Below are 22,218 nucleotides of genomic sequence, written 5' to 3' on the forward strand. Positions count from 1 at the left end.
ATTAAACCCTAACTGATAATCATTTTAATACATATCAACAATCACAATTATGCCATACAAATCAACCATGGCATCAAGCGGTATGAATCCTTTTGCAATCAGATCCACACATCAAAATGAAAACACATATCCTTATGTATATCGACACAAATGTAGATTGAATTTGAAATCATTACATTGACCAACATGTTTATACAAAATAGAATGAAATAAACAACAAAAAATACTCAAAGAGATAGTTTTTAAGGATGATAATTCATTGTATTGAGTAGAGTTTGTCTCACTGACCCAATACATTGCGTGAATACATGGGTAATACATAGTAATAGTTACAAGGATGTAGCCAAATGGAATGCAAATCCGAATGGATACTTCTGATTGGCAGCTGAGATGTTCTATAAATTATTCCATTGTGTGATGCCTGTATAACACAAGACTTATAGGGTTGGTAGCCAAATGGCATGTAGATCTAAATCGGTCCAAGGGACTTAGACTTCATAGAGTTTTCTAAGCCTCGATCTCCAAAACACCAAATCCATGTGGCACAAAGGGAAAACTTACCATAGCCAAGAGGATCGAAAGTTACATGCTTCAACTAAACCCTATATTGCACTTGCATGTTGGCAAAACATATTATCTCAATAAAGATGGAAAATAACTACTTAGACACATGAGTTATGGCAACACAAAGATAGGGAAAATTTACCTATAAAACAATTTGTAGAAAACAAAATGGAATCTAAGGTATACCTTGCATTGTCATATGAATTTTGGCAACACATATAAGAAATGCATTTTACGTGTAAGTTGTTTTGCAAAAAAGAAGCAAGAATCTCTATCTACTCTATGCTTTGTTGATTACTACAATAATAGTTGATTCTAATATTAGAACTGGTATCAAATCCTATTGTATAAACATAAAAAAAGAGAACACACACACACACACACACACACACACACACACACACACACACACACACACACACACACACACACACACACACACACACACACACACACACACACACACACACACACACACACACACACACACACACACACACACACACACACACACACACACACACACAGAGAGAGAGAGAGAGAGAGAGAGAGAGAGAGAGAGAGAGAGAGAGAGAGAGAGAGAGAGAGAGAGAGAGAGAGAGAGAGAGAGAGAGAGAGAGAGAGAGAGAGAGAGAGAGAGAGAGAGTCTTCACACACATTCAACATCTCAAAACTAAAAATGCATTATTACATGTATACACACATGTTGCCAATTAAAGTGTACAAGTATATATGATTAACTAAATGCTTATGTATGAATAATCTCACCAAATAGCCTCTTCATAAATAGCATACGTATGAATAAACACAACAGATAGCATCTTCACATTCGTGGGATTTTATATTAGACACAGAGCACACCGTTCATTGTGCACAAGTGTGCTATTTGTCCTTCTTTAGTGAGCAAAGGGAAGCAAAGCTACAATCAACAAATAGCCTCTTTAAGATAATGGGATTTTACACATAAGGCACAAAGTGCATCATTCATTGTACACAAAGCATGCTATTTGTCCTCCTTTTGTGATCAAAGGGAAGCATCACTACAATAGCATGGCCACTTCCCTTTGATGCACAAGCACACAGCAAACAAGGTGAACCCTCATGAACTTTGCAAGTCCACAAATCGCAAAATGTGCTAGCCAAGCTAGCTAGTATTTCTTATAGATCAACTCCTTTTGTTTTAATACTTAAGGACAACTACACATATCACACATAAGTTTGCTAAACAAGGAAATATACCTTTCCTTTATTTATTATTTAATGTTTCATTATGATCTATATCATGTATATGCTACACATGGTTAACTTTTCTATGATTCACATTTGAATTTATTATATACAAGGATACTTGTACGCCAAACTGCAATGCTATATCTATCATAGATAAACTCATTTTGTTTTCACTTTCTAAATTTTTACATTTGTTTTCTTTGTGATGAAATTTTGCTCCTTTTCCTTTTTCAATTTGCATATAGTATGTGCATTCATCTGAAAAATAACCACAAAATTTGAGTGTCTTAAAAGGGTTGTCTTATTGGCACTTGCATGGATGTTGTGCCTTGAAAATTATTAGCTTGTGCTTCAAGAATCTATCTATATATCAACAAAATGAATTTTGGGGATGTCACATGATAGGCACTGGAGGAGTCACATGGCAAGTGCTTATCACCCTTGAAAACCTTATTTTTAAAATTAAAAATTAAAAAATTACAATAATAATTTCCTTCTTATTCTTATTCTTCCTCCTTCTCCTCTTCCTTCTTTTTTCCCTTCATTACTTACATCTCCTCTTCCTCGTCCTCATCCTTTTTCCTCTTTTATCTCTTCTTCATCACTTGCTTCTCTCTCTCTCTCTCTCTCTCTCTCTCTCTCTCTCTCTCTCTATACATGTGTGTGTGTGTGTGTGTGTGCATGAGTGTGTGCACTTGTGCATATATGTGTGCGTGCATGCAAGTGCCCTTGTATATGTAGATGGATCAATATCTTGTACTTCTATTGTAGCTCTCACCCTTAGCCATGGCATTTTTGTTTAGCCTTTTTCTAGCCACTTCCCTTGGACTTACATTAGCAATCACCTTTGTCTACTTTGAGAATTAGTGCTCTTTGAAGCGTCAACTACTACTACTACTATGCCCCTCTCTCAACACGCGCGCACACACACACACACACACACACACACACACACTCTCTCTCTCTCTCTCTCTCTCTCTCTCTCTCTCTCTCTCTCTCTCTCTCTCTCTCTCTCTCTCTCTCTCTCTCTCTCTCTCTCTCTCTACTATTTATCATTGGCATTGCAGGTCGTCGTCTTCTTTCTCTTCCTTTTCCTCTTCATCTTCTTTATGAAACCCTTTGTCCCACAACACACAGACCTCCATAGATTTGGCATTTGAGTGCATGGTGCATGCACCATGACCATAGAAATGCAATAGCACCTCAATGTAGAAAGCCAAAATGATCACTCAAATCCTAGAAACTCTAGGGGCTAAGCCCTTGATCTTCTACACTAGACATCAAAAGGATTCATAAATAAGGACTAAAGATCTTACCTGTTGTCACCAAGAAGACATTTTTCGTGATCATTATGGTAATTATTAGCTTAATTAAGTACATTTCTCTACAATTAGAATGATACAAGGGCAATTGCTATGAACAATGTGGCAAATATCAACTCACACATGGATTTGCTATGATCAAAATGATGATTGACTCTTTAGTACTTGAAATATATATGTTTGCTATCATCAATCGGTTACTAATCATTTGATATGTATCTATTTACCTATGTTAGCATGGTGATTACATATTCTGTGATTAGCATGATGATAGTGCGATTATATATATGTTGTGATCAGTGTGATGATAGGGTGATTATACGTATGCCATGATTAGATTGATGATAGGTTTAAAGTATTCTTGATAGTATCAAGGATACAGTGTCTAAATTAATTCTATTAATGATGAATCTCTATGTAACTATCTTTGTCAAGATTTTATAAGTAGAGGAAACACCAATGTAAAGCGGCAGCCTGGTGCCCTGCTTTGTGTGGTGAATGCATGGAGAGCCTAGTCAAAATTATTGATGAAAGGCTATTCGATTAGGAGGATGAGTGTATAAGAAGTGTGGTGTCAAGAGTTTAAAGATTGGATTGGGTGGCTTAGCAGTGCCTTGTTGTTAGGGGTGCAAAGATTGGGATTAAGTCCAATGACAGTCATTTGAAACATTGACTCAAAACATATTGGGCTGGTAAATTGCAATAGTACAGTGGGAATAAAATTCACCCCATTAACGGAAAACATTTCAATTTAAAAGTTCTAGAAGCATACGAATGACTTACTATACATAGGTATGGTAGAGTGACTTACTTATTGGGGGGGGGGGAGTTCCACATGCTTGATCTCCAAAAGCACATTAGTACATACACGTATACGATGGTGCTGGCATCAAATTTAATGCTATAGTTAGGTAACAAATCGCGTCTCCGACTCCCTACAACATTTTAAAAGAAACAAAAAAAAGTGATCACTGGTGTTGATTTTATTGGTTTAAATGAGACGATACGTAGAAGTTTAGAAAAAAGGGATGTTTACCGTAGCTCGTTAAGCTTGCTTAAAAACTCAGAAGAGAACTGGTGAAGCTCGCTTTCGATTTCCTGCAGCGAGCTTAAATTTTTAGAATGTCGCTTGAATTTTTGGAATGCGAAAGTGTGTTATAGAAGACGACGTCCAATTGAAGCTTAATGGCCTGACAGAATCAGTTTCTGGTTTCCTCCACCACAACCTTCAACTTCGCGAGACAAACGTCTTTCTGCCTCCTCTCCAAAGCCAACTGCGTCAAGACCTCCTACAAGACCACACCAAACGAGTCATTCATTCCTCATCTTTAGGAAAGCATCCATCACAAGTTGAGAGATCTGGATTGATTGTACGTCACTTAGTTAATTTAGATGAGATGTAATTAGTACCTGCATGTGGTTAAAGAACTCGTAATCTTCGAGGCCTTTCATGTGGATCTCATCTTCTTTATCAGTTAAATTAGCCCCGTTAACTACGTGGTCCATTTGGGTTGATCCTTGGTCTAAGCTGTCCTCGCCTTCAGAGAGATTATCATCATCTTTCGGACTTAAGATCTGAATCATGAATAGAAGACAGACGCACGAGATGGTAAGAGTGCAACACACAGACAGTCGGTTGGGGGGGGAGAGAGAGAGAGAGAGAGAGATTCTGATTGGGTTACATTTACTCAAAGCGACCAAAATTACCTTCTTGGCGAGGCTCGCGTCAAACACCTGTGCTGGCAAGGCAGATCAGTCAGAGTGCATCATTCATTAGACGTTTAAAAAACGATAACTAAGTTTTTGAGAAAATATTTGCTAGTGCTGTTGCGACCTTGGGTCCGAAGACCCGCACGTTCTCGTGCGACATGTATGATCAGATAACGCGAGCGAGCGAGAGAGAGAGAGAGAGAGAGAGAGAGAGAACCGTCCTATTTACGAAAAACAAAAAAGAGATAACCGTCCTCCAAAAGATTAGACAAGCAAATCTTTCACAAAGCTTTACAATGTCATTATCGAGACCTGGATGGTTGTGAAACATGTGGTTCTAGCCCAAGGGTTTTTCCACTCCAAATTTTTCCATAAAACATTTTTGGACTTCTTTGCCACATCCATATGGAAACACACACCCACACATTTGGGTAATGTCCAAAATTGCACAATGACTATAGCATCGGTAATTTTTGTTGTATAATCAACCTTTGAAGGCATGGTAACTTGATGAATTCTATGAAGAATCTGAAGAGCATAATCAATTTGGTTCAAGTTAAAGTCGTGGGAGAATTGTTTCTATGAAGCTGCGTGAAGATTTCTTGTTCTTGGTGTTTTTTTCCTTGTTGTGAACATACCAAATATGAAAAAGATGTTTGTTGATGATACAATATAGATTTTCTTGCTGTAAATTCTTCATTTTCTTGGTGTTTCTCTTGGGGCTCCATGTTTTTGGCGCACAGTTGAGGAAATCTACTCAACAAGCATCAAAAGAGGCTGAAAATAAAAGAAATGACATTGTTGGAGGAGAAAAATTCAATGGATGCTTGCAAAGTTCATTCTACCACTGAAGAATTGGAGATTTTCATTGCCAAAGCCACTTTCTACAAGAAGTTCATCCCACAATGGCAGAAACATATTACTATCATGATACACACTCTATGTGGTGGACTATTTCCTCTCCCTGTTGAAGCAACAGAGATATGCATCTTGGTGGTAAATTTTTTGGGAATAAACTGAAGTGCAGAAATAGAGAGAATGACCATCTATGGAGGATTTAATATTCATTGAGAAGTTTCCAGACATCATCAAGTGGGAGATTGTGAAGAAGCTTTAGGAGTTGTAGTCAGTGGAAGTTTACGAAAATAAGAAAGAAAAGAGTTGGAATTTGTTCTTGGATGCTCAACACTATGATACGTGGGATGCATAGTGCATTGACAATCTCTTGTTTGTCCAATTAGCAACCCGCTAGAAGTTGGTAGGCAGAGAATTCGTCACAACATACACGATTGAAACTATAAGAAGCTGGCATTACTATGATTGTGGCACCACAACAATCCTCAGAAGAATGAGTTTGATACCTTTAGAGCAAAATATATTCCCCTTTGTAGTGGATTGAAAGCTGAATTCAGAGACGTTGAAAAGAAGGAAGTAGAGGAGATGTTGGCAAGAGAGTCCTCCACAGATTGAAGCCCCCTCTCATTTTTTTCTGTGTGGAGTACATACCAATTGGGTGGAGCTAACTTCTTGATGAATGATGCAATCAAGAGGCAAGCACTATAATAAGTCTAGAGGTACATGAGAAGAGAGAAGGAAAAAATCAAAGCCGAGAATGAGCTAGCAGCAGAAGCCTCTTTTGATGCCCTAGTAGTGCTCTTTAGAGAAGTCCCCATGGTGACTCAAGATCCCCTTCCTAGTTAGATCTATCCCGGAAATATTGATGACATGCTAGTGAATGTAGTCTCATTGCCCATCTTTAAGGGAGAATACAATGAAGACCCCGATCTTTATGTAGTAGAGTTTATGGTAGCATGTGTGGCTAACAATACCAGAACCCCCAAGCATTGGTTGGCGATATTTCCTGCCACTTTCAAAGGTGCGACGTTTTAGTGGTACGAGAGACAAGCAACATGAACTTTTTTACATATTGGCCTTCCTCACTAAACTTAGGCATATTGGCCTCTAGTGAATTTAGTGAGGAAGATGAAGGCATCCAGAAGGGAGTTTTCCTTAGAGACCTACAACTAAAAGTTCACAAGTTTGTGGAATTGAGAAGACCAGTCAATTTGCAAGTTGCATTGGAAGGTACAAGACTGTGTGATGAAGTTGAAGCAAGGCTATCAATGACCTCAAGAAGAGGAGTCCTATCTCCTCCTATGCCGGGAATGGCATACCCACCAAAGGTAGTCCCAGTGGACAGCTCCCTACCCTTATCCTCAGTTGCAAATAATGCCATAGTACAGTACACCAAATTTAGAGTGGCCCCTGTAAACAACAATACCTTAAATGATGGTTCAACCACAACAACAATGGCCTTAAACAGTTCCCCCATTGACAACTCCACAACAACAATGGAATTCTACTAACTGAAACCAACAATCCTCAGTCTCAATAAGATCTCTGAATTAGAGCCAGAATAGAGAACCCTTTGGATCAACCCAAGCAGTTTATGCAGTGATTACAAAGGCTTCCCAAAACCGTACTACAAGTACTCCAGGAGGTGAAAACCTAAAGGACTACCTATGCAATTCAGTTGCAAGAATAAAGAATGAGCTTATAGATGTGATGACAGAATAGCTACAAATGTTGAAGGTGAATGCCACTAACATATCCACTCTTGTAGGAGGTGGAAGAGATGTAATCTCGGTCTAATACATGGTGTGGAAAGTGCCATCAAGCGAGATATTTAGCAATTGAATGTACTTGAAAACTAACCATTCTTGGAGCCTTTTGTTCATATTGTTTGAGGAAGAACCATATAGAGGATATTTGCTATCTGAAGGAGATGCATGAAAGAAGGAAGAAAGATGAAGAAGCAATGTTCAACTTGTTGGAATCCAAGATGACCACCTAGGATATTGGACTAAAGCCTAGGGAGTTTGGTCTTAATTTTGGCCCAAGGAGGTTTCCCTCTCAAAGTTACAGAGGATGACAATTTGGCACTGGCTAGAGATCAGAGGTGGAGTGCTACAAATGTGGAGAAAAGGGGAATATCTCACGAAATTGTCCAAACCCTAGAAGGTCCATAGACTACAAGCCCTTATGCAATCGATGCAAAGGAGAAGGCCACATTGCAAAAGACTATCCAAGTCTCGCTCATGTAAAATCTACTCTCGAGACTCAACATAAGACTCAAGAACCTGCTTCCAATTGGGTGGAATCGGAGGTTGCCGCAATAATGCATACTAAGAACAAGAACTTGTAGTTCCAAAAGAGAACATCCCCTTTGTTAAATTGGTGAAATTCAATCTTCCAAGGACAAATAGAACAATGTAGAGCAGAACAATGTAGTACAGAGCAACTGTGGTGCCATAGAGAGAGCCACGAAGATAGTTGCAGAGACAGGATCAGAGGTCTAGGAGATAGAGGATGCTGAGGTACCTCCAGAAGTAGAAGAAGTGCAGATGTTCTCACTCCTAGAAAGAAAGAGGGAAGATAAAAGTGGATGTTGCCCCATTCCCTAGCTAATTGGAAAAGCCTATGGTTCCTATCCAAAGAATATGACTTGGTCAAAGACCTAGATACTTTTAAAGCTAACTTAACATTTCGACAGTTGCTGATGTTGTCTCCTAGTTGTCGAAAGAAATTAAAAAGTATATATTGAAGAGAAGAAGATGCCTAAGGATTGCTTCCTCAACAGCAACCAAGTCCACAAAGCCCTATAGCCTATGAAGGAAGTGGATGTGGCTAACGCCTTCCTAGATCTTGGTATCCCCGAGATTGGTGCATAGATTGAAGGATGTTTTATTATAGATGCATTGATTGATGGAGGTTCATCTGTGAATATCATGAGAGATGTGACAATGAAGGATCTAGGCTTGCAAGGTATGCAACCTACGCATTAGCTTATCAGATTAGTAGACCAAAGTAGAATCAAGCCTTTGGGAATCTTCCATGCGTGAAGACAACCCTCGCAAGAAGAGATTATTGTAACTGACATATCTGGTGGTCAAATCAAATTCTTATGGGACCTCATACCCTTTGCTGCTAGGAAGACCATGGCTTTTTGAAGCAAGGGCACAGACCGGATTGGTTCAAAGAAATCCTAACCCTAGGCAGAGGACCCAACAAAGTCTTTGTCAATGGGTGAATACCTCCTGCGCCGCCTGAACCCAAATTGACTTCTGAAGTCACCTCTGACAGTGAGATAGAAGCATGGATGTACTATTCTCCCTGTTACATGGTCGTAGCAGAGCCAGAGACAGATGCAAACGCAAAGATAGAGACAGAAGTAGAGATAGACACAGAAGTAGAAGCTAAGGTAGAGGACATAACAAAGAGTTTGTTCTTCTCTTACAGAACCCCCGCAGAGGTAGAAACAAAATCTAAAGAGGACGAAGATGGCAGTAAGGAAGAAGATTATAAAAGCGAGCTAGAAGAGTCTATCCTACTCACAGAAGGCACAGATGAAGAAGAAGTTTCAGAAGCTCCAAAAATAGAAAACCCCATGCTACCTTTTGGACTGACTAATGAGTCACATTATATACATTATATCCATAAGAAATGGATTAAGAAGAATAAGTATTTTCTTCAACATTGGTTCCTGCTACCCTAATATACCCTTCTCATGAGAAGATGATGACGATGCACCTTGCCAACAACCACTAGTTTGGTAGCTCGAACAGAACTCAGAAGGTTTCTGTTATGTGACATTCTTGGATGCATCCTCAGAAGAGAGACGAGTCCTCGAGCCAAGAAGTATTTAATCCCCAAACCAAATCCAAAATAGCAATGATACCTATCCCTAGTATCCCAAGGAGCAAGCTAAGTCCCCACTGAAAGAGGAAGTTGGTTCTAGTAAATCATCAGAAGAGGAGACTACTCCCTTGAAGGAGTCGAGCGAATTTATACCCAGAAGGTGTACGTGGGACATTCATTTATAAAGTGAAATGTGACAAGTAATTAACGTTTGTGGATGCAGATGGTATCGAATGTCACTTGAAGGTGGGTATCAATCTTCTAGAATATGTGTGAACTTCTAGAAGCTAAACTCCAAGACTAAGAAGGATCATTTTCCTATCCCTTTCATAGACCAACTGTTGGACACAGTGGCAGGCCATGAACTCTATTCTCTTTTGGATGGATTCAGTGGATACAATCAAGTCCAGATCACAGAAGAAGAAGATCAATCAAAAATAACCTTCACAACAGAATGGGGAACCTATGCTTACAAAGTGATGCCATTTGGGATCTGTAACGCCCTTGCTACCTTCGAATGAGTGATGATAGCTACATTCCAAAACCATATGTATAACTTCATTAAGGTGTACCTAGATGACTTCTATGTCTATAGCCTAATTCGTGAGCATTGGGGACACCTTAAGCAGTGCTTTGATGGATGTCGAGAGTATGGGATCTCTCTCAATCCCGACAAGTGCATCTTTGGAGTCTCTTCAGGAGTTTTTCTGGGCCACATTGTCTCTATACAAGGGATAGCAAATAGACCTCACCAAGATCGAGAAGATTGTAGCCTTAACAATGCCAACCAACCTCAAACAGTTGAGGGGATTCCTTGGCCATGTGGGCTATTACAAAAGGTTTATTGGGAACTTTGCATCAACGGCAAACCCATTGCATAAACTCCTCAAAAAAGATAAAGAGTTCATGTGGACCGTTGATTGTGACGAGGCATTCAATACCTTGAAGAGTGTCTGATTGAGGCACCCATCTTGGAGCTTCCTGGTTGGATGAAGGAGTTCCACCCATGTGCACACTGATGCATCAGTTGAAGGCCTAGGTGAGGTCTTATGCCAAAAGGGCCTCTCCAAGTTAGATCAACCTATCTATTATGCAAGCCAAAAAGTAACTGATAGAGAAAGAAATTATACCATGACGGAGCTAGAGTGTTTCGCAATGGTGTTTGCCTTGAAGAAGTTTCGACACTACCTACTGTCGATGCACTTAAAATTCTATGTGGATCATGAGGCCTTGTTCTTTTTGATGAATAAAGACGATGTGAAGGGAAAAACGACTTTGAAGTAGTTACCCAACTTGGTTGCTCCCATGTCCTGGTTGGCTGATCATCTGTCACAAATCTCTCAGAGCGATGATGAAGAGCAGGATGATCTAGACCTCCCTAATGCTTCCCTTTTTCTAGTCAAAATTGGCACTAGACATAGCCCACCTCTTGGCAATGCAACAATATCCCCTTGGTATATCTAATCGAGAGAATAAGAAGCTTCTGTTGGAATCAACCCCCTATACCTTGTTAGGTGGTGCTTTGTACAAGAAAGGCAAAGACAAAGTATTGTGAAGATATGATGCAGGAGATGAGATTAGAATAATGCTGAAAGCATGCTTGTGGCGGACACTTTGCAGGAGAAGCAACGGCCAAAAAGGCCTTGCTTGCAGGATATTGGTGGTCAATCCTCCACAAGGATGCCTATGACTACTATAAACGTTGTGATGCTTGTCAAACAATGGGAAAGGCTACTAAATCGAACGCTATGCCATTGCAACCCATCCTTCCTCTAAAGCCGTTCAAAAGGTGGAGAATTGACTTCATGGGTCCTATTGATCTACCAACCAGAAGGAAACAGAACAGATACATCTTGGTCTGTACGGAGTACATGACAAAGTGGTGTTAAGCTAAAGCTCTCAAGCGGGATGATAGCAACAACACAGCCCTATTTCTATATGAGAACATCATCACTCATTTTGGCAACCCCCTAGAACTCGTAAGTGACAGAGATATGCATTTTCTCAACAATATTATGGAAGAATTGACAAAGCTGTACAAGATACACAATCGTAAATCCACACCCTACTAACCCCCAGAGCCAATGGCCAAGTCGAAGTTACCAATTGTTCTTTGTTCAATTTTGATGAGAACGGTTACCGCACATCATCATGATTGGGATGCTTGACTTACAAAGGCCCTCTGGGCATATAGAACCTCCCATAAGGCAGACCCCTTTCTAGTTGGTGTATGGTACAAAAGCCGTCTTCCCTGTTGAACTCAAGCTACTCTCTCTATGCGTGGCTAGCAAAGAGCGCTAGGGAGACGACGAGATTCCTTGCAATGCTATCTCTTGCACCTAGAATATCTAGATGAGATTTGTAGGATGACCTTGCAGTAGGATGACCCTGCAGTGTATGGAAGCCACGCAAGGTCGCAGAAAGGCCTATCATGATAGCTTCATCACAAGCAGGAGTTCAAGGAAGGTGACTTAGTCCTTGCTTACAATTCCCAATTTGGCAAGTTTCCAAGCAAGTTTCAACAACCATGGATGGGACCCTATAAAGTACTTGTCGTCAATCCTAATGGCTCTGTCCAAGTCCAGACAATAGATGCTTCTGATGATCCTTTCCCCTCAAGATATATTACCTTCCCTAGGATCTTGACAATCACTACCGCCGATAGCTCTCTCATTCCTTGGGCATCGGTCGGTAAGGCTTTGCCTATTGCTTATGTTAGCCCTCTTACTAATCCTAATGAGGAGGCCTCATTTTGTTAACCCCTCACAACTTCCACCCTAAAAGTGCTCCCTTTCCATTTGATCCAATAGAGGTGGTGAGGATGGTTCTGATACATGGTATTCCTGCCATTCTCCTCTTTCAAAAGAAGAAAAAGAATAAAAATAAATAAATATATATCTATCATGAGAGAAAAAGACTTCAGTCCTTGTCATGCCAACATATCCTTTGAGAAAAGGTGGAAACACCCTCGAGAGTAAGGCAAAAGAAAAGAAAAAGAGAAAGAAAATCAAAATCAAACTGTTATGGGAGAAAATAAAAAAATTCCTTGACATAACAGGCCTTGTTCCAAGAAAAGGTAACGCACACCCTTGGACGAGAAGCTAGTTGTGGAAAAGGTGACAACACCTTGCAGTCCAGGATAGCTGATTTACTAGTATAACTCTTCTAAAAGAAGTTTCAAAACTGCCTCCCTTGGTCTGCTGAAACTTGCAATCCCATTAGTGCTTTTGACTCCTACAACATACGATATTTTCCATGTGCAATTTAAGCACTAGATGCATTGGCTACTTCCCTGGGTATGCCTCTTCATCAACCAATCCACGTTGACATTATCAACTAGCTAAAACCGATCTTCATTGACAAACCTTGAGTGATGAGAGTTATCATCCTAACCAAATGGGGATGTGAGATTTGGCTGCCCTCTATAATCATCAACGGAGTGTGAGATAGAGGGTGGAGTGAGTGACTAGTCCTTACCCTTTCTATCCAATAGAGAGGTGAGATGTGTGAATGGAGCGTTGCACACAAGGGATGGGCCTCTCAATGCACAAAGCACAAATTTATTTTTGTGCACAGGACTATAAGGCTCCATGGCCTTTCTTCTAGCATGGTATGTCAGCATAGGGCGGGATGCACTATTGCACCATCAATTGCGCACAAGGCATACAACCTTCACATAAGTGGAAGTGAGGATTCAATCAATAGGGTGTAAGGAACTTAGTTGCCCTCCTGTAATCATCAACAGAGCATGAGACAAACGGGGGTTTGAGCATGATTGATTTCCCCTTCATCAACTGAGAGGTGAGAATTGAGGGATGTCACAACCATTGGAGACATGCACGTTCTCATTTTTGTATGCACCCATGGGACATGCCTCCTCCACCATCATGATACACCTCATTCTATTTGGCACACTCTATGATAAGGCTCCCTGGCCTTCTTTCTTGCACCTATGCCAAATGGGTTGGGACACATTGATGCACCATCATGTACATTGGCATACTCCCTCTGAATCATCCCCCTTGTTGATTTCTAAACCAGATGTGAGCTAGGTTTCCATCATTATTCTTTGCATGATGTGATTCATGGGGCGAGCGACTGATCTATTATTTCAACATGAGTGATTGTCGAGACCGAGTGATGGATACCTTGCCCACCGACAACCTAACCAACGCTTCATCAACAAAGCTATCTCCTTAGGTACTACTGCGTGGTCCCTACCATGATGGACGAGTGTGCTATGGTGGCGTGCCCTGGTACCTCTTGCCGATGACTACAATCCTTCATGTGACAACGAAACGGTTACCCTTGACTATCTACAAATCGGGCCAAGTTTCTCCCACCCTACCCCTTTTGATTACAAGAGTCAATCATGTTTTAAGTATGGGGGCGTACGAGTATGGATTATGATCAAGTGTTAGGCCCTTGTCGCGTAGCCAATCTGATCTATTAATGTCTTAAGTGTGGAGATGAGTCCCTGCACATCTCCTTTGCATACCCTCCTAGAAACCTCCTTATGAAATGACTTGAGAATACCATATCCTACTTTTGCCTTGATGGGGTCCCTTCTTCACCCACCCATCTTGTTTGTACCCCGTCTTGGGATTATTCCTTGTCCATGTGGCTTTATCCTTTGTTTTTTCGTTTTTCCATGTGAATGCACCCTACATTCACCAAAAGTAAAATTTGACCTTACAACCCTGCTTGGGGAGGTCAGTTAGTTGGTCAAGTTCATGTGAGAGTTTTTTGTGGTCGATAACTTATCTCTTGTTATTTTGATTGTTTTACAGGCATTCTTTATGATTGTTTGTGTGTGAGTGTGGTGTGTGTAAACCATCTAAATGGTGCCTTGTACTCCTCTCCCCGTCCAATACATTTCTTTGGTATCTCATGACTACTCTATATGCTGCCCCTCTAAAGGAAGTTCCTACATTACTAGTTGATCCTCCAGAGGTTCCTCTTTCTCCTAATGAAAGCAATGATATTGACATTGAGGATCTTGATCCCCCCCTCCTCGCTTGTGGTAATTTAGAGGAAGCGACTTAAACGAGTGGCTGAGTTAGCTCCAGCTCCTCCAGTCTCCATTTGTGTTCAGTCTAGCAGTCAGCTGCCGGCTTTCCTCACAATGTTGAATCTTTTCAGAGCACATCGAGATGGTACTTTAGAGATTTCCATTCCCTCTGTACAATGCTTGGTGATAGGAGATGCAATTCCTTTCTTATGCAAAGATATCCGGAATTCTATTGATCTCTCGTTGACTACCTATATCTAGCAACTCTATTCTTCTTAGTATGAAGAAGTTCAATGATCCAAAGAAGAGTTGAATAAAGCGAATGACGAGCTAGATTTTGCTCAAGATTTTTTTTTTGGATATTTGTACCTAGATGGAGCAGTAGACTAAGATTATTAATGCTCAGAAAGGGGAGATTTCTAGTTTGCAAATTTAGTTGACTGACACTAAATTCCAAGTGGTTACTATGATCGAGGAGACGGATAGATTGTTGCAAGAGTTTCAAGAGCTTAAAGCTTTGATAGGCGCCCAGATAGAAGAGCTTAAATAAGCTAATACCACCCTAGAACAGAGCAACATTTAGATTCAATAACTTAAGGAACAGTTGGCTTAGTCCTGTTCTACTTTGCAAACTCCTACTGTATAGCCATTTCCTTCCTTATCCTTTGTGGATTTTGCGATCCTTCAAAGGAATGCTACCTTATGCCCCTTATTCCAAGCCAAGGTGGAAAGACTTCAGTCCAGAATGGATTTATTGTGGTCTTCATTTGAGCAATTTTAAAAGTTTGTTCCTCCAGACCACTTTTTCTTTGTTCATTATTAGCAACACAAGTTGGCCTTCTATATCAAGCTTTCAATGATGGATTTGCCTCTTCCAAAGGATGGTTGGAGTGGAGCTTGGTCTGTTGATTTATTGACTGAAGTGGCTAGAATGGTTTTTGAAGACTTTGTGACTATGGACACTATGTTGATGTCTTATGTGTACTTGAGAGGTGATTTATAAATTCCAGATGATGAAGATTTAGCTTGGTATATAGGAGATGTGGTATTACAAGCTACATTATATGTCAGATATTTGGAGTTGCAGATTGATCAGATGTTCCAGGCCTATTCTTATAAAGTGGTTGATTGCCCTGAAACCTCTTGGCACAATGATTGACTATGTAATCCTAAATCAAAGACAAAACAAAAACTCTATTCATATGCAGAACACTAACCAACTGAGGGTTGACCTCTTAGCCCACCTTTCAAAACAACCTCCTTTCGATTAATCTTTCTTTGATGCTTACCATCGTCGATCCATCTTGTCAGTTCCTAGCTTATCTTATTATGAGCAGATGGCCTATAGATATGATGCTTATCTTTCCCTTTATAAATCTAACTCAACAGTTATCTTACCTCTTCTTTTTCAACCTCAGGGTGCTCCTCAAATTTCTATTTTCACTTAGTGTTTTTTTATTGAGGATTGAGTATTTTCCCCTCCTGCGTCTTGTCCTTCCCCATCTATAAATATTCCTTCCACTTTTTCAGCCTATTTATTAACATCCTTTTTAATAAATCTCCTAAGTTCTCACCTAATCTCTCTTCAGCACATTCTTCCTTTTATGATTTTGCTTATCTATCCCTTCATCCTCTTTCACTGATTCCTCTCCCTTCTCCTACTACTTCTATCCCTCATCCCTCTCAATTGGTTAGTGGGTATGCAGTCTTTGATTAGAAGATTCCTAGAGGATGAGAATGGACTATAGGAGATTCACTTACTGGACCTTAGATCAATTGGCCATTGATTCTTAGAGAATGGATGACTGCTGGTGGTTAGGCTTTTTAGAACTATCATTATTTTGCTCAGCAACATTCACAAATTTTAGATCCTTCAGTGAGCTTGACTGCTCACTTAGCTTGGTATCTAGCGTATATGCATATGCATTCACATAACGATCAGAAGTCAACACCAAAGCTGTGCATGAATGTGAATGTGACTATTGATCCTCAATAGTTGGATATCTTGTACTTTCATGCTCTTTGTTTGGCTAGCAGATATCTTGTCTTGGTGGAGAGGATGTGTTTTTTGCAAATTTTTTGAAATCCTCCCAAAAATTGTGTAGACAAATCTTTCTCTATGGATCACTTCCGTAATTACCAAGCCTTCAAGAGGGACCATCTTCATTGATACCCATGAATGTAATTTTTGATGATTCATAATGATATCACTTTTAGAGGTGCCATTCGAATGGTTGTTTTGTGTAAGTGTGTGTGATGGTTATTTTGTTTTATGAGTTGGGGTCATGATGGTTGGATATTTAACACTGTTTAAGAAGATATATTTTTGATGATTCATGGTGATGATGATGTTGAATGGATAGTTCAAGATGTAAGATGCAAAACCTCTTATATCCTTTAAAGTTTGTCATGCTTTTATCTTTCCAAGTTGTGATAATGGATAAAGGTGTTTTCCTTTTGTTGCAATTCTTTATTAGATACATGTTATAAGTTGGGGTCATGTTTGGATGGTGTTTTCGAAGAAAATAAAGAAGACCAAGTTGAGCTATATTTTGAACTTATATTCTCTTTTTCCTAAGTCACAAGGATGCTCCCTAATTAAGTGTGGGGATATGTTGAGGGTTGAAATGACTTGATTTTTTGGTTGATTTTTGTTGTTTTTGTGGATTGAATGGTTGATTTTTGACGGATTTTGAATGATGTTTAGTTATTTTGGAAGTGCTTAAGAGTGTCTTGGATGAGGTTGATTAGGTTTTAAGAAGCTCATGATGGTTTATAGTGGAGATATGATGTTTTGACATATTATGTTTATGTCCTGATAGTGTATGTTTCGTTCCATTTAAGTCTATTGACCTTCTGTTTTGGTCTCTTTTCCTTCTGTATGAGGGGTTGGAATAATGATTGATGAATTTTGAGAGTGATTTGAAGCTTATTGATTTATTGTTGATGGTTTTGAGTAATTTAAGTGAGCTAAAGTTTTTTTGATGACCTTCTATATGCCTTCTATTGACCCTCTATTGAGCTTCTGTAGAGACTTTGTCTCTGTTCTGTATACCTCTGTAAGTGTATGGATGCATGTATAACTTGGGGAAGTTTTCCAATCTTGGAAAGAGGTGAATATAAGTTCAAATTATCTTGAAGAAGTAGTTGTTGAAGACTTGAAGTAAAGTCTGAAGTGACAATGACACCGATGAGCTACTCAGAGACACTGCAATGGCTCTGTTGACCTTTCATATCAAACATACCTCTTGGGAGGGGTATCCATGACAAAAGAGGGGTTATGAATGATTATTCTTGATTATCTTATTGTAAAATTGAGAGAGAGCATGTATGAGAGAGAGAGTGAGAGATAACCAAATCTATGCAAAACAATGTATCCATGAGTGAGAGATTGTGACGGAAAGCTATGGAACTTTTGAAGAAGATGATTTCCATTCAAAGTGGTGTATTCTCTTGTGTCTTTGTAGTATCTTGATGAATTCTATGAAGAATATGAAGAGCATAATCAATTTGGTTCAAGTTAAAGCCGTGGGAGAATTGTTTCTTTGAAGCTATATGAAGATTTCTTGTTCTTGGTGTTCTTTTCCTTTGTTGACATACCAAATATGAAAAAGATGTTTGTTGATGATACAAGATAGATTTTCTTGTAGTAGGTTCCCCATTTTCTTGGTGTTCCTCTTGGGGCTCTAGAAGAAAAAATGAGAATAGTGCATTTTCCAAGGTGATGTTCAAGTAGGATGAGCCTATTTTAGGCAACCTATCTATCTTAAACATTGATACTCCTTCTAGAAGCAAGTTATTATCCCATAAGGTAACATTAACATGCAAACTCATATTGATAAGCTATTTGGAACACTTGTCATTGTTGATGACTGGGATCGACTATATTGTCTATAATCTACTACCTTTTTTTGCTTGTAGCATTGGGTTGAACCATTGGGTTGAACAAGGAGCTTTTACGGCCCTCACAATCACAAATATCCCAATTCAATGGAAAACATCCAACCCATCAAGACATGAGAGACATAGGATAGTGCTAGTATATATATATCTCTCAACACATACAAACAACTACAACATCCCTTTTAGATCAAATAAAGACTTGACTTTATGCTTTTATGGGGATGACTCGTGTAGAATATAGTATATACAGATGTGTCTACTTACAACTATTATTTTACAAACTTGATTACAGACATATCATGAGAATACTTCAAAGGCATAGACAACACATTAGGAATCATAAAAATAAATACACTCCTGATATCCAACATATCTACTCCTTGATATGTGTTGTAGTCCTCCTCAAGAAACAAAAAAGGTGTCCATACTGGTTCACAAATTAGAAGCATCAACATAGCTAGTTCTCCACAACTCTATGGCACATAGGCAAATTGATTGTTAAAGATCATGTTTGGGGATACCCCTAACTCCAACCTACATCTCCAACTCTTTACACCTCCATGATCATGCCTTAGTCCACAAACAAAACCATAATCCCCAAGATCCAAGCCCTCATAGTAAGGAGCCAACACATGACTTCAACCCACACACAAGACAAATCCACAACACCACCTACTTCATAACTAGAGTAGTAGCCACATAAAGTAGCTGCTTTGCTGAGGACACAATGACCATTCTTTGGATGTGAATGCTTTGCTATTGTGATGTATTTTTGTATCATAGGATTATATAGCACATTCAAAGTAAAAACATCAGCAATGCTATATGTAGTGAAGTTAAGTTTGGTTGATGGTTGATCAAAGATGAATCATTCCAATACATTAAAGGATGATCTAGAATCAACCTTCATTCCAATGTTCTGTTTGCAACCACTATTAATATTTTGGAGAATGAAATCAACACATCAATGACTCAGAAGTTACAGCTATAGAGCGTTTGATGCAGAGAATCCGTTTTGTACTGTCTACCCATAGGATGATCACATGCTTCTTTTGGTCTTTGTTTGCATTTAAAAAATGAATTTTTAAAATTATGATGCCGACTCTATGTTGTTGGTATGTAAGGATGAGGACTGTGCTTGATTGTGCCATCAAAACTTACATTTCTTCCCCATACGTCCATCACTCCATTGTGAGACAGTGATCTCATGTTACATTGTGATAACTCCCCAAGTCATGCATATTGTTAGTGTGCTAATGATGCTTGCACATATCATACGAACTCAGATCACATGGTCTTAGCGATGTTTTTCTAGAAGCCATTGTTTTCTTTTTCTTAGAAGACCTTAATAAGGCCCTATGATTTAGTATCTCCATAGAGTGTGTTGTTATTGTGTCTTTTATTAGCATAAACACATATATTCATTCATGATAAAAGTACCACTCCATGATTAAATATGATTTTATAAATTGATCTATATATATTTTAAAAATACATGATATTTTAGAGCATTTTGATTGAGTTTAGATAATCATAAGTTTCGAAGCTAATATAATTTGGCTAGAAACCTATCATACAGTTTAAGGTGTCATGTTGATGAAGACTACCTTGCAAAACATAATTTCTTTTAAAACAGTTACTTGGTCAAAATCCAAGATATGGTGGGTTCTATGTTTCACTAATTTTTTTGGTTGACTTAAACTTTGAAAAACCATAGTAATAATACCAAAAAAAAAAATCATGCTATACAAGTTGCAGCATGTCAAAGAGCTGACACAAGTCCCTTCACTTTTTTGTTATTATGGGAGAAGGTGTAGTTCCCTCGTCTTTCAAGAAAATATGCACTTTTCTTTTCTTTTCTTTGCTTTCATTTGTGGTTTATTATGAGAAAAAGGAAAACATGTAGATTCTAACCTTGTGGAAGATTCTACATATGAACATTGTAGTTGCCTTTGCTAAGGTGAATCCACAATAATGAGAAAGAACCAAAAGAAAAAACTACATTGATCCTAATTATAACAATTATTACTTTCACATTTAATAATAATAATGAATTATGACATTATATACATAATCTATACCTGAAGCACTATGTAACATGTTGCTTTTGAATAAAGGCAATGACAAGTCTATTCTTCTCTCTCTCTCTCTCTCTCTATGCTTTTGATGAAGGCAACAATAAGTCTATTCTTCACACACACACACACACACACACACACACACACACACACACACACACACACACACACACACACACACACACACACACACACACACACACACACACACACACACACACACACACACACACACACACACACACACACACACACACACACACACACACACACACACACACACACACACACACACACACACACACACACACACACACACACACACACACAAGTGATTAGTTTAAGCTTAAGAGAGGGAGAATAAATCTTGAGAAAGAGGAAGTAGTACTAGAGGGGGGTGTAGTAAGGGAGGTTTCAAGGATAATGCGAGTGAAGAGTATGTTGACAATGTGGAATGTTTCCTTCCAAAAGCAACAAAGTAGTTTTTGGAGAAGGGAGGTCCAAAGGGAAATGGACAAGCTCTACTAGCAAAGAGGGCTTTGGCTAGCAAGTATATCCTAAGATAATAGCCCCAAAGATAGCTACTGAGGAGACTTTGGCTACCAAGAAAATAATGACCCAAACTCCTCGAGAAAATATCCCAAAAAGTATGATAGAACTAGAAATAACTTCACGAGCGTTGTGCTCTATGTGCTTAATGTCGGGAACATTGGACACATTCTTATTAATTCAAAGATTTTGGCACATACAACACATGGCTATCTCTCACCTAGCATACTCACATGCTCACATGAATCTAAATGACTCAGTGCAATATAGTGAATAGCCTACTCATGTCTGAGTAGGATGTAGCCCTTAGTCACATGAATCTAAATGACTCGATGCAATATAGTGAACACACTTTCCAATACTCACCACATTGTGGTCATTTGCATTGATGAACTCCACAATCCATACACATAGTCACTTGCTTGTCTCCTTACTTGCATTGTCACCAACGTGCTTGAGAGGAGTCAATGCCATGAACAAGAGGAGATGAATAGATGGAGAAGAGCTTCGCATTGCATGTCACTCAATCCCTCACAAGTGCAACACCACACATCCTAGTTCAAGATCTCAACTCACCATGAAGGGATGGAGATAAATATAAAAGAAGATAAAAATGAAGCTCCACTATCCACAAGCCTCAGTCCACATACACTCTCCCTAATCCCCTTTGCTTTATTCTCACACACTTGAATAAGCAAAGTCAATACACACATAGCTTATTCAATTTCTGAAATCTCTTTTATACATAATTTTAGGGTTAGAGTTTTTCTATTTCCCTTGGGCATCTAGCCCTATTTGTGGCCAAATGACTAGTCTTCCCTTCTTTTGCATGTACATAGAACTTAGTTAATTAAAAGATCAACTAGTGCACATCATAGCCTCATGGTATTTTTGAAATCTCTTTTATACATAATTTTAGGGTTAGGGTTTTTCTATTTCCCTTGGGCATCTAGCCCTCTTTGTGGCCAAATGATTGGTCTTCCCTTTTTTTTGCATGTACATAGAACTTAGTTAATTAAAAAATCAACTAGTGCACATCATAGCCTCATAGTATTTCTTAATTTGATACAATTTGAATAGGAGGGGGACTAGCTCTCGATAAAATATACAAGTGATTATTAATAAAATAATCTCTTTTTTAAAATTATGGGTC

At 39.0% G+C, this 22,218-nt stretch overlaps 1 protein-coding gene across 3 annotated transcripts; it reads right to left on the reverse strand.

Moving 5' to 3' along the window:
• Positions 1 to 236: 236 nt before the first annotated feature.
• LOC148011039 (uncharacterized) lies at positions 237 to 5,070 on the reverse strand. 3 transcript variants are annotated; one of them, XM_087672132.1, is made up of 7 exons: positions 4,951 to 5,070; positions 4,824 to 4,850; positions 4,527 to 4,691; positions 4,343 to 4,405; positions 4,153 to 4,214; positions 3,928 to 3,999; positions 237 to 421 (listed from the first exon to the last, which is right to left on the reverse strand). In XM_087672132.1, exons 1-7 carry the CDS (start codon positions 4,984 to 4,986, stop codon positions 403 to 405), a joined length of 444 nt encoding a protein of 147 aa, XP_087528258.1. In that variant the 5' UTR covers positions 4,987 to 5,070; the 3' UTR covers positions 237 to 402. The 3 variants fall into 3 exon arrangements, with proteins under 3 accessions (XP_087528258.1, XP_087528259.1, XP_087528260.1); XM_087672133.1 differs by lacking the exon at positions 237 to 421 and adding an exon at positions 1,250 to 2,052; XM_087672134.1 differs by lacking the exon at positions 237 to 421 and having other exon boundaries at positions 3,935 to 4,051.
• Between the last annotated feature and the right edge of the window lie 17,148 nt (positions 5,071 to 22,218).

The sequence above is a fragment of the Lygodium microphyllum genome, chromosome 29 (genome assembly GCF_053477565.2).
Source record: "Lygodium microphyllum isolate KBCC chromosome 29, Lygodium_microphyllum_v1.1.10, whole genome shotgun sequence".
Taxonomy (NCBI): Eukaryota; Viridiplantae; Streptophyta; class Polypodiopsida; order Schizaeales; family Lygodiaceae; genus Lygodium; species Lygodium microphyllum.

Excerpts from the sequence above, each read along its gene's own strand:
- LOC148011039 (XM_087672132.1), bottom strand. The coding sequence starts at position 4,986 with ATGTCGCACGAGAACGTGCGGGTCTTCGGACCCAAG. Across the intron at positions 4,851-4,950 it reads TGCGGGTCTTCGGACCCAAG|GTGTTTGACGCGAGCCTCGC; the intron begins GTCGCAACAGCA and ends TTGCCAGCACAG. Across the intron at positions 4,000-4,152 it reads AGCAAGCTTAACGAGCTACG|CACCATCGTATACGTGTATG; the intron begins GTAAACATCCCT and ends ATTTGATGCCAG.